Genomic DNA, 16,822 nt, shown 5'->3' with positions numbered 1-16,822 from the left:
ACATCACATTTGGAGTCGATTTTGTAGTATATTTTTTTTTAATTTGAGCTTTCGTTATCGAGTAAATCGAGTTTGAAGTTGATTTTTTTTTTTTTTTTTAATCAAATTCTTATAAATTATTACTGAATATCAAAGTACCCAACTAATTAAAACTATTTGAAAGTAAAACAAATGAAGAAACTCGGATTTGAAGCATTATTTTGAAATCACCCTTCATTTAACCCGGTGTAATCATAAAATATTTCTGCTCTGCAGGGTTAAAACATCTGTTATTCAACCCTAAACACCAGAAAAAACTTTAACCCTAAAATAGCCGAAAAATATTTTTTTTTTTTTGAAAATGCTCAAATCAAAAAACTTTATGTTTTTTTGGGTTCCCCATGTGGTGTAGATTCTCCAGTTTCCCGCTTGTACTACGAGTTTCCGGACACCGTGTATATACTTTTGTTATGTATAACTAGCGAATTTTCTGTTGGGTTGTATAATAAAAAAGAAATACAGTCCTTCTGGAGTATGCAAAACGTACTACATATTTAAAAAAAAAAGTTTTGTGTCAAGAGAAGCAAATTTTTGAGTTCCGCCACTGGCAACTGACCACAGAGTATATAGACAGATCGGTACCAAACTCATAAAATAAAACTCTTCACAGGTAGTTAGATAGACATGTACCTCTCATACAGTAAACGAAGTAGGTACCCACCTGTTACAGGTTACAGATGGCTAGACATTCTGATGTGTGATTTGATTTATCCGATAATTAATACCAGAATAATTTGGCCCCGACTTGTTTATGGTACCTCATTCCGTATTTATGGCTGCCGGATAAATCCTTTTCGTTATATATTTTTCAAAGTACTCGAAATTACGGGTTATCAGTCCTAAAAAGTGCAGCGTTTCTTAATTAATCTTCGGAAATAAAATTGAATATTAAAGACATTCATTTAAGTGTCGTGAGACTAATGTCCCATGATCTCACGACAATAATTCATGGCTGAGCTGTGGGATATGTTACGCCTTAGCTTAATAATGTTACTATAAATATATAAAATTGTAGGCTCGGAAGAATAAAAGGTATAATCCGATAATGAAAAAAAACATCGATTTACCCTCGGTGCCACACCCACTAAACCGTATAGGCTACAAAAAATATGACCTTGCCCCGAAATCTAAAATATATATGAGATTTATAAATATGATTGTAGATAATACATAATAAAAGAAGCTAGGGTTCGCTGGTTCAGATGTAGGTAAAAAGATTCAGCGATGAGATTTTTTTGACAAGGGTGTATCGTAAACTCACTTTCAGTTTACATTTTAATATCTAATTAATCTAATTATGAATAAACTAAAAGTAGGTATAGCATTACAACGTTGATTCCCTACGCATCTTTGCGCTAGTGGAAAACTCTGGACAAGAGAGGAATATTCGCTCATATTTGATGTCGGTAGTCCAGGAAAGAGTCGTTTCTCCGACATCGTTAGTTATACACTCGATCCGCAGCTAACGTCCGCATTTAGCAACAATAGACTGGAAATATTACTGAGAGTTCCATAAAAACCACAATGCCAAAATTGCATCGCGTTACTACATTGTGAATGAGACTTTAGGGTTTTTTGTCACGCCGTCTCCAAATTAAATAACCATCTTAACTAACCATCATGCTGTGTCTGCAGGGGTAGGCAGAGATGGCGGACGCCAAATAACTCGATCGTGGCACACACTTCTTGTCTCATTCACATTCATACATACTCTTCTATTATTCTGACTTTTGACATGGCCCATCTTGTTGCCTTAAAAAATACAAAAGTCCTACCCAGCTATGCAGTAAAAAAACCATGTCAACCAATTTTGATCAATCAATAATAATTCATATTCCCCACAAGAGTCACGCTGCACGCCCAGTATCCGTGCTAGCGTGTTTGTAAAAACTTGCAAATCGTCATTTTTCTGAGCCTCCCATTTAGACGACTGACGCTTTATCACTGGGCTGTATCTATATTTACTTATTTTCCAATATTTACCTTTTGTTTGAAAGCTGTGTTTGTTCTACTGGTATTTCAAGATAAAGTTCTTCGACGAAACCTCCCAAGAGCATGCCAAAATAATAATAAACTGATTAAAAATGGGTTGTTTTAACGACTACCCACTTGAGATACCACCAACAGGTCGGCTGTGAAACGACATGAATTTTTATGGCAACTTGCCACATGGTATCGCCATAAACATCCAAATCGATAGACTTGCCCGAACATGAAATCTAGGTATCGTTTCGACACGCTGGAAGCAAACCACGTGACCGTATTGTTGGCACCAGGAGGTACCTTACTGTTCTCATCTCCTTCCCCTCTCCACTACCTTCGACCTCACAACATACCCCAGTTGGGGATGCCATAGTCTAACTGGCTCCAGGTGGTTGGGAGCAGTTGGGACTCTTGTGCGATATTCACACAAAAAACTGCTTTAATTAAATCTTGGAAACCTCTTTGACAGCAAAAGGACATTCAACCAAGACGTTAGGTAAGACAAGAGTTACTAAGCTTTAAAAAATCCAAGCAGCCTCATTATTCTGTACAATTCACTGGTTCGCACCATTTTGGAATACGGAACAATTGTTTGGACTCCACCAAGGGCGTATATAAGAAAGAGGGGTTTAGGAAATTCAACACCTCCCCCCCCTCTCACTCAAAAACATAAAATACTACTCGTAGATTATATTAGTGGAAAATACTATTTGCACCATTTATTTTTAACAATGTGATGTAAATAATAAGTTCTGGTAAGTCCCAAAAATCCTTCTGATAAATTTTCCAACGAGATACGACAATCGATTTTCCAAGAAAAATCTATTGTCTATGACAATCAGCGTTGCCAGGTCCAGATTGCAATATTTCCCTAGATTGGGAGTCGAAATTTCCCTAATTTTCCCTAGATTCCGGGGGTACCACCTTGGCAAGTTAAAAACGTCTGTCCGTCGGGGGGGGGGGAGCTTTGAAAAAAAGTACTTGGTTTTTGTTGATAACTTTCATATATTATTTGTAGTAATAAAAATACACGAATACCCAAATACGCCACATATACACCAGTACGTAGTCACTGTTGTTTTTTATTCTCTTTCTTATATGGCAATTTTTCTTATATGGCAACAGTGGCCGACAGTGGCAACACTGACACAACAAATTTGACATTGACATTTGAATTGATAATTATAAAATACTTATCATTTAAAATGATGATTATAAAATACATGATATTTACAAAGATCAGGTAATTATGGACTATTCCGACACACAAAATATCTACTATTTAACATGAATTTATTCATTATCCCATTCACATATTCATTATTTCTTAATTCAATTGAATCGAAGTATTGTTTTCGATAAGTGTGACGGAATAGGCAATATTTACGAAAATACATGTGCATGGAGTAAATTGTTAAGGTCAAATAATAATAGCAATGCCTTAATCTGAAATTTTGTGTTTTACCGGGTAAGTAGAAGATTACAACGCCAATAATAATTTGTCAAATAACATATTTTAATGATAATAATATTTGGATAATTTGTAAGGCGCTGTTTTTGTGAAAAAACACCTCCAAACTTTGGAAATGTACGCTTTGCACCTGAACCTGTACTATTACATGCCGAACAAAACCCAGAAGTTTAGTTAAAATCATAAATAGTAGTATCCAATTTGTCAACCAATGTTTTCTCTATTTTAAAATTCAAGCAAGTACTTGAAGACATTGATGTTTTGGAATGCAATATTCCGGATAATGTTTTGGTTGACAAACGGTTTCGGATTTTAGTTTTATTTAGATTAATTGCTGAAAACAATCTCTCCGCTGTTGCACTTGAGTGTGGCAAACACAGGATTGTTAAAATAAATTTTGAAAGCCTAGGAAATTTAAGGGTGTCGCCGCCCAATGTAGTGTGACTGATTCTCAACCAAAATTGTAGTATTGAATGGTCTATGGGCGACGGGTCAAAATCAAAACATTTCAACTCTCTCCACTCTCTATCAAGGTCATTTAAATCTCTCTCTCTTACCAGATTTGGAAATTGGAAATAACATTGCCAGAGGAGCGATCGAGCTGCATTGTTTCGACTTGACATTAACTGGATCTATTACTTTTAAATGTTTTAATATTTGAACTGTTCTATCTCTAAAATTAAATCTTTTAAAAATTTTACTAACACCTTCAATATAAAATTCTAAACATCGTCTTCTTAAATCATCTAGGCTTTCAGAATCTATTTCAACCAGTCCGTTTGCTATTTTACCAGTCAGCACACCACCCAAGTACACATCTTCTAATCTAAGAAAAAAGCGGGGATTATTATGTTCAACGTCTACTAGCTGGGTCCGGCTTAAATAATTCGGTTCAATATGACAAACTAAAATGGTTTTTAAAGTTGATTCTACTCGGCTATATAGGAGATGCATTTTATTTTTTTCTGACTGCATCTCTAAATTGAGATCGTAGAAAAAAGGTAAAGTCAATCCCAATAATATTGTCATGTAAAAAATTTTTTTTGCCAAAAAGTACGAAATTTCCCTAGATTTGTGCTGATTTCGTGAAAATTTCCCTTTTCCCTAGATTTTTTTTTCTCCCCTAGATCTAGGGAAATTTCCCTAGACCTGGCAACGCTGATGACAATGAAATATTCGATTGTCGAAATATTTAGATTGTCAAAAAGATCGAGCGAATCGTCGATTATTCATCGATTGTGCCAATCGCTACTCGAAACCGAATTCGTAAAACAAACTCTTCCTATGAAGGGGATAAAAAATAAAAGTCGAATTTTATAGATAATCGCGAAACTAGGTTAGTAAAAACGAGTTTTGATTACGAATGATTTTATAATATATGCATTATCATTTCAAACAAATAAGTAGGTACCTATTTCCTAACGGTTCTTTTTTAAATTATTCATTTTTCGAAAGTAGCAACACAGTCCGTGTTGTTTGACACTTCAATTTTTAGGTTAAGGCGCTGTGATATTTTACAAGTTGGATTGTACATAAAAGCGTTTTAACACTGAAAACCAATTACATATAATAATTTATACTTTAGAAGTTAATATGTCACTTCTACTATCCAACCTCACAAAGGCTGTAAGTAAAACGACCGAATTGACAAAAGTTTGTTTGAAATATGTAGAATTGAAAGTATCGTTGAAGTGGAACATAAAGTTCCATCATATACATCAGTCATATCAACATTTGTGCTTATTTACAGGCGTTAATGTCACAGATGGTTTCACATTATGCAGAACCCTTAAAGTGTGCAATTCACACAACGGCAGTTTCCTGCAGAGTTACTTCGGGCAAATACCGAATTACCCCAAAGCGAAACAGGCCTCTCACTTACGAAATGGCCAACCCACCGCATTTTATCGCCCATAGAAAGTCTTGGAACTCATGGAATACTAGTAAGTAAAAAAACAATTGTATCTTCTTACTCGCCGTTTCTTATTTGCTGTATACTTTCAATGGCATTATCTTCTCGGACAAATCAAATAGTCTAATCTAGAAGTGCCTTCCATACAAATTTAGATGGAAATAAATGTTCGATTTATCCCAATAGCTCAGTGCTGTCTCACTTACGTGGTTAGTCTCCATCCCATTAGAATTTCCTAAACACAGTTTTGTATTGGGAATTTAAGCCCGGTTAGGAAAATATGCCTAAATCATGAAAAATTCCCACAAGGTACATCTTGATTGATTCTATATTCTTACCGAATGCAGTGAAGTGTTCAGTAGTAAGTTATTTATTTGTTATTATTTTAGCAAATATGACTGGAGGCTTGCGCCGCTCAGAAATAGCTTGTGAAGATGTATTCATCAGAAGGTTTGTAACTGGAACATGGCACAACCTGTGCTTGTCTGAAATCATTATCAAAAGGCAGCACAATCACATCAGAGTGGCTTCCATCATCAAGCGAGGAATTAGCCCCAGTAAGATGTATTTCCTCATCGGGTACACGGAGGAGCTACTCTCCAACTGGCTGCAATGCCCTGTAACGCTGGAGCTTCAAACCATCGAGAACCCCAAGGACGTCATCTTCAAATATGTTTAGTCATAGGTATAGGTGTAGGTTGTTTCATAGTAGAATAAAGCGAGTCAATTGAATTCATCCATATTATTTTATTTTTCCTTTCATATGAGAGATGTAAGTGTACATAATGGTTACCAACACGTCGACACATGAGAGTGCATAAAACTTGTTTGTTTGTATTGTGACAAAACACAGGTAAAAGAAAAGCACCACTATAATGGTTGTTCAGAGACAAGTCATAAAGGAGGCCAACATACATGCTAGGAATCAGGAATCACAGACAGTTTTCAGCATCCCACGATAACATTCTCTTACTCTAATTGGAATTATTATTAAGAAAGAAAGAGCATTTCTACATTAAACGTCGGCCAGACACCTATTAAAAGTATAATTATTTTGTACTTTTTGGTAGATGAAAAGTTAATTAGATGATTTAGACAAAATACAAATAGTAAGTTTTTTTTTGTTTTATCACTTTTTGATTAAATTTAATATGGTGTGTATTCAGGTAATCGTGTATATTGTCTTTATCACAGTGGTCTAAAGCATTTTCTCATGCGCCCCTTTAGGACACTACTCATTTACATTATGTATTAAGGTTGTGCAGTCTTATTCTTGAGCTAACTTATGAACGTCCCTGGAATATGTTATGTTAACTGTTCAGAAAACCCTGGCATGTTCGCCCAATGTTGCCGTTACCAATATGTAATAATACCCCTATCTTTTAATGAACATTAATTTAACTAATATACACCTTTATAAGTTGAATGGCCAAAATGCTGTGTTAACATTATTGAAATAATCACAGATGTCTGGTCGACTTACAACATAACTTCAAATAATACAGGATTTATAATTAATCTTTTGTTATACACTATTTTTTTCCAGTTATTTTTTTTACAAATTTGAAGTGATATTTAAAAGAAATGTTTTACAATTAAAATATTCTAGAATATTAAGTTAACCAAACTATAGAGAACATAATTATTACCCTGCTTTTTTGTTAGATTTGTTAGATTGACCATCTAAAGCATATATGGAGTCTTTGTGCAGCCGGAATTAACTTAAACAAACAGGACATTCATAGTTTGTGCAATGACTCCCTATTAGATTAATCTAAAATGTAACCATGAGATCCTTTTCAAATATGCAACGGTAAGTTAATATTCGAGTAGTAATAAATTAAAAGTATGTTATATTAGAAAGAAGCAGTGGTAAATAAAAGAATCTTTACAAGTTGGTCAATGAAAGATGAGAGAACAGGATACTAGAATAATTCCAAACATTGACAGAGCAGTAACAATTCATTGGTACGAGAACAAGCACTAAGACGAGACGTAAAGTCTATATTATTTAAAAGTACAAGTACAATACAATATAATTATTTGAGTGCATAACAGTCTGTTTATAAACCTATCAAAAATAGAATCTTATTCCGCTCAAGTAAGTTTATTCACAGATATTTTGCTAAGGGAGGTAAATTCGTTAACGAAGTCCATATATATTATTCCTGATTCATCATTATGTGGCATTTTTATGAGATTTAATATAATTCAACGTTTCGATCTACTATTCTATTTTACCAAAATATACGCGCTAAGATTAAAAGGTAGGTATATATTCTGTGCACGTTTCAACGATTTGTGAGTTATCATGTAAGGCGAAACAGGTCTTTTAAACCTAAGTAGGTACTACTAGATTTATTCCATTCATTATATAATACTTGTCAGTGGTACTTTGGGAACAAACACCTCATACTGGATAAACCAAATCTATTATGACTCTTTCTGCCGAGTTCAACATCAAATTGCACTAATTATTTATTCAATTGCGGTGTACACACATTATATGATCATTTATATTTTTCAATTAAAGCCTCGAGGTTTTGCCTGGTCAATACGTTAAGTGCAGTCAACATAAACACCCAGTGAAAGGTCCACGCAATACTGTAAAGTAACAAGTTTTTAATTCAGTTCCAGAAAAGTTGATTTCATATATTGATAATACCAGTACATATTGTATTTCACTGAGCATTTGATAAAATTTAACAATATAAGAATATTTTGCACCCCGTGTGAGAGTTTCCTTGTGGAAGTAACCATTACATTCATATAATATTTATACATCAACATTTTCCATTATAAACACTTAATAAGCACATTTTCCGAGTTATTTTACAACTAAGACCAATCATAATAACTAATCTTCTCTAAATGAATATTCGTCGTGCAACATGTAGGTAATTTAATTAATACACATTATATTTCATTTCAAACGTCCAACAAATCCTCCTCATTCAAATGAAGTCAATCTCTTTTGAACATTGTACGTCACTAGTTACTAAACATCTTTGAAGTACAATTGTAAAATTGTGCAAGAGACCTCAAGAAGTTAAGGACTAATCTCAACGCATAGATTTCTATTTAAAAACCGTCAAGGAATTAACCAAATTTATTGTTATTTCAAGACAGTATCACAATTTTTTTTTTAAATATTCGAGTCTCTGAATGCAACTTTAACGATTAAATTAACTCCCCGAAAGTGATTTTCACAAATTGAAAGGATTTGCAGTATTGCATTAACATCTAAGTAGCTATCTCGTGCGAAAACCATTGAATTTGACAACACAATCATAATTTATTGTAAGTAACCAACCTACAACTGCACATTGATCATCAAACGTCCCGCCACGGCCTGCTACTCGTGTCTTGCCTCGACAAGTGAGAGTAAGTGGCCTTGCACCATATCACATATATCCTTCTGTAACAAACATGTTCATCGTAACAGGAGGTTTGGTGAATTGTGTTCAAATCTTATCATAAACGATTATTTACAGATGACTAAACATTGTCTTTTGGACTAACACAATACTGACATTAAATATTAAATTCACAAAATTAATCACAACTATTTGTCAATTATTGAATATGGCCGAAAATTTTACAGTTTTAATAAATTAGTGATATGCACATAAAGTGAAATAAGTTGATACAATATCATTTGCGAGAAAATAACAGTTAACGAAATCTATGTCTACCAAGGCAAGGAAATTCAAAAATTTATCTAAACAGAGTCAAATTGTGCACACGAATATTTTACAAGATTTATTGTAACGATTTATCACACAGATTTCACTACAATCAAACAGCATTTCACTTGACGGATACAGGAAAAAGAAAGTTGATGGAAAAATTCAATAGTAATCAATGTTATAACCAAAAATGACTGAATGAAAAATATTATTAGATTAGAAATAAAATGACCAAAACTGTGTCTTTATTTGCCACTGTTTGTTGATGTCCAAGGACAGAGGCGGGTTTTTTAAATGTTGGGGATAGAGGGTTAGTGTAAAATCATAAAAAAGATTAGTTTGCAAGATATTATTAAATTTGATAAGAATCGAATCAAGTGAAATGAATTTTACAAATTTTTTAATGGTCGTTAGCAGCAATAAATAATTAACGTGATGCAATGAGAATATTAATTATTAACATTCTCCAAACGTAGACGTAATTCAGTGAAGATGTAAAGGTAAGACTTAACCATTTCAAATGCAGGATATGATCTTAGTAAATGTACATAATAATTAGCATACATCACAGGTGACCTACATCATATTACTTCATTTATTAATTACTCTCTTATAAATAACAAAAATATCCAATATTTCTCCATGTAATTCATATAATGTTATCATATAATCAAAAAGACTTAAAACAATTTATTACGGAAACTTTAATTCATTAATTTAGTAAATAAAGCATTATTAAGTTATCTAACGGATGCATTGTTTTAAATGATTAAATTTACAATTTCAATTAAAACAATTATTTTCAATAATTTGTCCTGTTTTCCGAATATTGTTTAAATTATAAATAGGCTCTGTGATCAAAAATTTAAAAAAAAAAACTGATTTTATAACAAAATTGGCAAAAAATAATTTAACATCGAGTTTTAATCTGAAAATTTTAAGTGAATCAGCACCGTTATTATTTACAAAATTTTTGTTAATCAGTAGTGTTTTATTGTAATAACTATGTATATCTAAGATGAAAACAATTTCCAACTTGAAACAAAATCAGTCTTTTTTTCTTAATTTTCCTCAGTAAATGGAAACATAATATTAAAAGTAGTATTATGCAACATAAAAAATTTTAGCCTCTCTGCCATAATTTTGACATCAATATATCAAAGAAACTATTAAAGTAGATATCCAATTATACATAAATTATGTTACTATTTGATTTTTAATACATAACCAATAATTTGGACAAATTAGACAGGCATTAATATATTGCAACAAACGAGAAGGAGTGAAAATACCATTATAAACTAATTTTTGCAATTGGCAAATCACCCACATAAATAATTGCACAATGAAATCATATAATTTTGATTGCGTTAAAAATTGCTTCCAAATAAAAAGCTAGATTATTAACCCTCTGGATTCAAACACATTAACATTCAAGAATTTTATCCAAATATGCACAGTACACAATGAATTTTATTGTGCTTTTTCTGTAATGTTAGTAACTACCAGGCACATACTGTTACTGTTACTGTCACGAGTTGATTTAATGTAATTTAGGAAAATTGTTATGATGTTTCTAGAGATAAAATATATTTACTTTAAATGTCGTGGTTATCAACAAAGGAATTAATTTGGTTCACAGATGGTTAAGATTTGTTATAAATACCTCAATTTACAGCAAAGGTATTGAAATTATATTACGAACAGTAATAATCTCAACACCGTAATATTAGGAATGACACAGACTATTAATTGTAAATGTTATCTTCATTTCTGGAATAACTTAATGAGTAAAACCTCAAATTGTAATATTTAATTACTGAAGACAATATAAGTCATTTTTAAACAAAAATTTGAAACAGAAAAATCAGAAAAAGATATTTCCACATCTAGGACTTGAACCCAAGACCCTGGAATTGTCGGGGAGCGCCATTTTCCTGTTTCAAATTTTCGTTTAAAAATCACTAATTTTGTCTTCAATAAGTAAATGTAATCTTTAAAAAGGATTGGCAAATGATTTTTTCTAACAGATTCAAAGTTGTTGAAGTTAATAATTACTTCCGCTAGTGATCTAATCTTGTTAGTAGGGAATCTAAATAAATTCCTGATAAATAAATAGAGTTACATCATTAATCTGTAGATACATTATAAAGTATGTATTGAAATTGTATTTGGCACTATAATTTTGGTTTTTCATCTCAAAACAGTGAAAATAAAAATTGACATTCTGTGAATTTAGATTTTAAATTTATATTAGAAGAATATGAAACATTTTGTTAATTAATTAATTATTACAGAGAGTAACAAATTGAATAACCCGTAAATTTAATGTTAGATTAATTCACTCTTAAAATATTGAACGTTAAATTGCTGAAACACCAGCATTAAATATATCCTACACAGATTTATACAATATCCAATTCTAAGTGTTTTTATATAACTCGTTGATTTCGCACGCCATTAAAATAACATGTAAATTTTTTTACGTTATTGTTTTTTTTATTATTAAAAATACATTTGATTTATGTTTGGTTTATTTTTGAGTCACAAAATATTGATGGTAAATATATTTTGGCCGGATCAGATAATTTACTATGTATAATAATATATTTATTTGTAGGAGACGTCCAAGTCTACCTTCGCTTTACGTATCACATCTACATTTGATTACACCACCAAATCGTCAATTGTACGCAAAATCAGGATTTCTAACATTTACTGTTCTTTTCCTTACCTAAAAACCATAAACATCTAAATTATACGGGGAGATAATAGGGCACATCATGGGGGCCACTACTTAATATGTGACGACTGGACAGTGGACAGTGGGCAGCGAATTGACCGTGTGAATTCAATGAAATATAAATGAGATAACAAAATAACATAACTAATTTAAATTAAATACATTAGATTATTACAAAATATTATTATACTATTCCAAAGACAACGATCAAATGATTAAATAACTAACTAGCTTTTTAAATTTTCTTCTTCAACTGGTGAAATAAAGAATGGATAATAATATCAGTGAACACATTTTTAAAAGTGAAAAAATTACTCTATTCCGATATTGAAAAAATTATAAATAAGGAAGGAATTTATTATAACATCAACACACCCTGCGTAAAAACAACTCTGTCTGCAAAACTGTACATCACAGGAGTGTACTTGGAAGTTTCAATTCATAATTTCGGCAATGATCACCCTGAACTAAGTGTTATTTAAAATAGTATTGCATTTTCTTAAATTACCATAAATTTTAATTTTTCAGGAGAATGGCCAAACATAAAAAAAAGTTAGTTTGCTGATGTAAAGATACAGAATTGCTAGAGTATTCAACATAGGGTATGTACATTGATATTTTAAAAATATTTGTTTCATAATTGACATTACTTGAAAAGTTGCATAAGATATGTAAATGATAATTTTATTCAATCGGGAAAATTGATAGAAAAATATAAAATTGTGAAATGTCAAAAGATAGCAGCACTCTAATGGTTGTATTGTATTTCTTCATTTTAAGCAGTTTTTCAATGATATTTTTTCTTAGTTATAAAAAACCAAATAAAAAATGAGATATAAATTACCAAAATACCTTTGTTGTTGAAAGAAGGGTTTTAAATGAATTACATATGCATGTATTATATTATTATGCAAGATTGGTATAGGTAGATTTAACATTTAACTGTTCCTAATCCGGGAAGCTAAGTGTTATGTATTAAAATATATATTATTAAAAAGACTACTTACTCCCATATGAAAAAAAATACAAAATGTCAAATGGATGAAACAATTGTATGAGAGGTGAATAAATCGCCTATTCTAAAAATCTTATACATTAAAATCAATAAACTACAATGCGAATCCTAGTTAAAAAATTCAAAGAGATTTCGCGTGCGCAAAAAATAACAATTTGCGCACAAAATAATTAAGAAAGGGTCAGTATTTCATCGCCCTTAATTTTCCTCCAAAACATGATTTAGTTTTAAATAAACATTTATAAAATCGAATCATAGTTCTGAGTAGAAAATGGATTTACATAAAAAGACACAAAAAATAAGAGAACACAATTACCACAATGACAGCTTCACACCGCCGAGGAAATGGGGAGGGGGAAGGGGGTATGCACGCATCTCTGTCAAGCTTATCATTTAATATAATAATAATAATATCCTTATCAAATTCATTTAAATACCGATTATATTACTATGTTTATTCATAAAAATATATGTTACTATCTCGGGAGCATTATTTATTACTTCACGGGTGTTTATTTTTGTACCAGTTTCTTACATTTACAACTTGAAACAATTCCAACCAAATTATAATCTGCACAAATTTACAAGAGCAAAAGTAAAATCACGCAGTGACCGATAAAATCAGTAAACATTTTCATATAAATTCATTTAAAACAATTCAGTAAAATTACAATTTCATTTAAAATTCATATCAAACCAAACAACCACAGTCCCAAATGAAACTGTGATTTAAAAAATATATATTTACATACAAATAAAGGATGAGAGCAGAAAAAGACATTCAATCTCTGGTGGGGAACTCAACTGAGCTACTGAGTTGAGTTGACTAAATCAAGATACGAGTCATATTGAAGAAACATAATACATATGATAATGAAACATAGTAATACGGCAGCATTCACAATATACATTAAAAAAAATACAAACATATATATATACAAATCATACGATGTATACTTTAAAAAGACCTATTAAATGCAGAGTCAAACACATTTCAAAATAAAGATATACATATTAAAAAATGTATATCAAATATTGAATAAATTGGATGCAAAGCATACGTTGTTCCCCTTCTCGTCTGTATCCGATGGACGGGGATATGACGCGGGAGTTGTTGTTCAACAGAAACCAAGTGTTCTGTTAGCGGGTGACATCTTTCACAATAATTAACCGAGAGTCCTTAAATGTTCTCCTACCACTGACGCTCCTTGCTCCTCACCTCACTACTGCACTGATCGGAACCACCTTGCATACCCATCTAAAGAACTAACACGCAGCCATTAGTGGTATCGCCCAAGTGGGTGTATCTGGTGCAGCGTGGAGACGCAGCGTGTGAGATCAGGGGGGAGCGAGGGGGGCTTCTGGGGCCGGGGGGGAGAGCTGGGGGGAGGGGCGAGGCTCTGCTACCGCCGGGAGATGAGTCCATTGGAGGGAGAGCTGCCGGGGGCCATTTCCAGCTCCACCAGCAACGGGAAGTGATCTGGAAACAACAAATTTACTATTTAACAAATGTGGCTCGAGTAGGACTACCCCGAACTCTCTCGGGCATATATTATTGTACCTTGTATGGTCGAGACAGTGTGAAAGAGAGATAACAATATAGGTAGGTACATATATAAGAGCCTGCACTGCATGTCCAGTGTCTCTTCATTACCACCTGTCGCCTATCATTCCAACACATACCACAGTAACAAATGTAGAATGCCATTATACAAAAGGCAAAGACCATCGATGCATAATAATAATACATTGGCCCTCTTATACCTAATTCCAATCTAAAAATAACACAAACTAAGAGTAATTTCATAATACAACTCCCTATCGTAATCCAATGCCTCGCTTTCAAGGTCTAGATATAAATGCAAGTTCTCTACAATATAAAACAGCGCACAAAGTTATTGCTCAATCCCGTGTTGTAATTTGTTAATGTTAATGCTAAAAGGCATCGAGTCACAAGATATAGAAATGAACTTCAACCCAATATGATATAAACTTATAGTTCAAGCTTCTAAAAACGTATGCGAAACCAGCAAAGATCATTCATTTTGTGGTTAAAGTGTTTTCATTTGTCGTCATTTGTTACGTGACGTAGTTGTTTTGCTAGAAAGAAATGTAAGATTTATACATATCTATTGTTAATGCAATCGATATGCCGCCTCAAAGCTATCTATGAAGCATTTATATATTTTTTAATTATTCGTGTAGTTGATTAAAATGTTAATAACAAAGACTGCGAAAGCCCCGATCAAAAATATTGTTAACAGCCTCAAATTCGTGTTTGAAAAGTTATTTTCACAACACTCATGGGATGAACTCGCTGGAAGACGAATTAGCTCCGTTCAGACCAACAGAACAAAAAAAGCAATGCTTCTTTCGACTGCGAGATGCACTTTCTTTTTGCTAAACATTTTGTTTCGGTGTAAATTTTAAGGTTCACACTCGCCGTCTAGATAATACTTGGTTGACGTCAAGTGAACCGTGAGGGAGGGAGTGTTACCTGAGGGAATGTGCGGATGCGGGCAGCCAACAATCTTGTGTTCCCGGAACCAGTCCGCCGACAGCGGCCCCAGCAGGCCCAGGGGGGTCATGCTCTGCTTCGAGTAGAATATGTAGTCTATTATCCCTTTGAAATCAAACCTGCAAACAAAAAATAACATTATTGATAACAATTTCACTTAGTTGTCAGGTGTTAGTATAATATTATATGGTGACGAAATGATGAACTAAAGAAATAATAAATCAAGAAAGTGTAGAATTAAAAAGAAGGGTGCTGCAATCGTTTTAAACTTTTCAAGGTTTAATTTTAAGATATTTCAAGGAAAAATAACGCAACATTAAAAAAGCACTCTGATCCAAGTGAATTTTTTCGTAACAATATTTTTTCGTAGATATTGATGAAGGACTTTCAGAAAATGGTACTTCCTGAGAGGAGACGAGTTTTTCGTATTTTTGAAATTTTATGTATTAAAGAAGTCACATATTAGATACATGTGTCATGGGAGTGACAGATTACGCCATAAGATCAAGCGTTTTATATAACTATATATCGCTTGCCATACAATCCCATACAGACCTGTCACATCTGAAAGGTGTGTTATAAGTGTGGGCGTGGCGACGATGATGCGCTGTGATTTGCTAGCCAGGCGATATTTGAAAATTATGTAACCCCCTCTTCTGCCTACGGCAGGGTCAGAACAATTTACAGAGCGCCGTAATTACGCGGCTGTCATCTGTCAAGGTGACAAGATCCCATACAAATAAATGGTATTCCGTGGCAGTTCCCCAGTTTATCTGACCTCCTCTCCTGAGGAAGATTATAGTGTAGTGTGATACCTCAGAATGCAATACGTGTAGGCCATGCCCAAACTATGCGTTATGCATGTAGCGGAATGTGTCTAAGGCTTAAATCAAAATATATACTATTTGGATAGAACGCACACTGTAAGCAAATTTTATCAAAAAAAAAAAAAATGTTGGAATATACCATTTTTCCTGTTCACTATCAAACTTGTAACACCTGCAATTTCCGTCCCATACCTATCAATAATTACTGTTAAATCTCATTTTGAATATTGATATCTACACTCGGCCTAGCTTTTCATAGCAAACAAAAGAAATGCGATCCAAAATATAAGAACTTCAGTCTTTATTTAGTATCCAGTGCATTGATGATAGGGACGTTGTGCCTATTTTTACGGGCACGATAGAATGGCGACTTCTTCTTCTGACTTCTGCAGAGATTCACGGACATTGAACAGAAGATATACTTTATAGATTAATGGTTACCACTGTAAACTCATTGATTTGCAGTAATTTAGATTAATAATGTGCACAAGCAATTAATAAGGTTTTTAAACTCATGAACTTAAGATGTCGCTTATCTATATAATACTTGCATTTACTCTCAGAGTGATCCACATGCTTTGTGTTATTAAATTAGTGTCTCTTGTTATAAATTTGAATAACATAA

The 16,822-nt window shown here is 32.8% G+C and overlaps 2 protein-coding genes across 2 annotated transcripts in view; one reads left to right on the top strand and one right to left on the bottom strand.

Annotated features, from left to right (window-relative positions):
• Positions 1–4,977: 4,977 nt before the first annotated feature.
• Positions 4,978–6,106, top strand: mRpS24 (mitochondrial ribosomal protein S24). The gene is made up of 3 exons (XM_089639481.1): positions 4,978–5,119; positions 5,244–5,436; positions 5,795–6,106. The coding sequence occupies exons 1-3, from the start codon at positions 5,087–5,089 to the stop codon at positions 6,082–6,084; spliced, it is 516 nt and encodes a 171-aa protein (XP_089495607.1). The 5' UTR covers positions 4,978–5,086; the 3' UTR covers positions 6,085–6,106.
• A 26-nt stretch (positions 6,107–6,132) lies between these two features.
• twin (CCR4-NOT transcription complex subunit 6-like twin) overlaps positions 6,133–16,822 on the bottom strand; it is a 478,069-nt gene continuing 467,379 nt past the window's right edge. The window contains exons 10-11 of the mRNA XM_089639480.1: positions 15,350–15,489; positions 6,133–14,332 (exon numbers count right to left, since the gene is read on the bottom strand). Coding sequence (XP_089495606.1) covers positions 14,256–14,332; positions 15,350–15,489 — 217 coding nt within the window. The 3' untranslated portion in view covers positions 6,133–14,255. The remainder of the gene's footprint in view (positions 14,333–15,349; positions 15,490–16,822) is intronic.

Source organism: Hesperophylax consimilis, chromosome 14, assembly GCF_061612785.1.
Source record: "Hesperophylax consimilis isolate HC1 chromosome 14, BYU_Hcon_1.0, whole genome shotgun sequence".
NCBI lineage: Eukaryota > Metazoa > Arthropoda > Insecta > Trichoptera > Limnephilidae > Hesperophylax > Hesperophylax consimilis.
The sequence above is the reverse complement of the archived record's forward strand: the minus strand, read 5'-3'. Positions and strand labels throughout refer to the sequence as shown.

What these genes read in the sequence shown, in the direction of transcription:
- mRpS24 (XM_089639481.1), top strand. Translation starts at nt 5,087, where the DNA reads ATGTCACTTCTACTATCCAACCTCACAAAGGCT. An exon ending in TATCCAACCTCACAAAGGCT is followed by an intron (nt 5,120 to 5,243) that starts GTAAGTAAAACG and finishes GCTTATTTACAG; the next exon opens with GCGTTAATGTCACAGATGGT. An exon ending in TTGGAACTCATGGAATACTA is followed by an intron (nt 5,437 to 5,794) that starts GTAAGTAAAAAA and finishes TTATTATTTTAG; the next exon opens with CAAATATGACTGGAGGCTTG.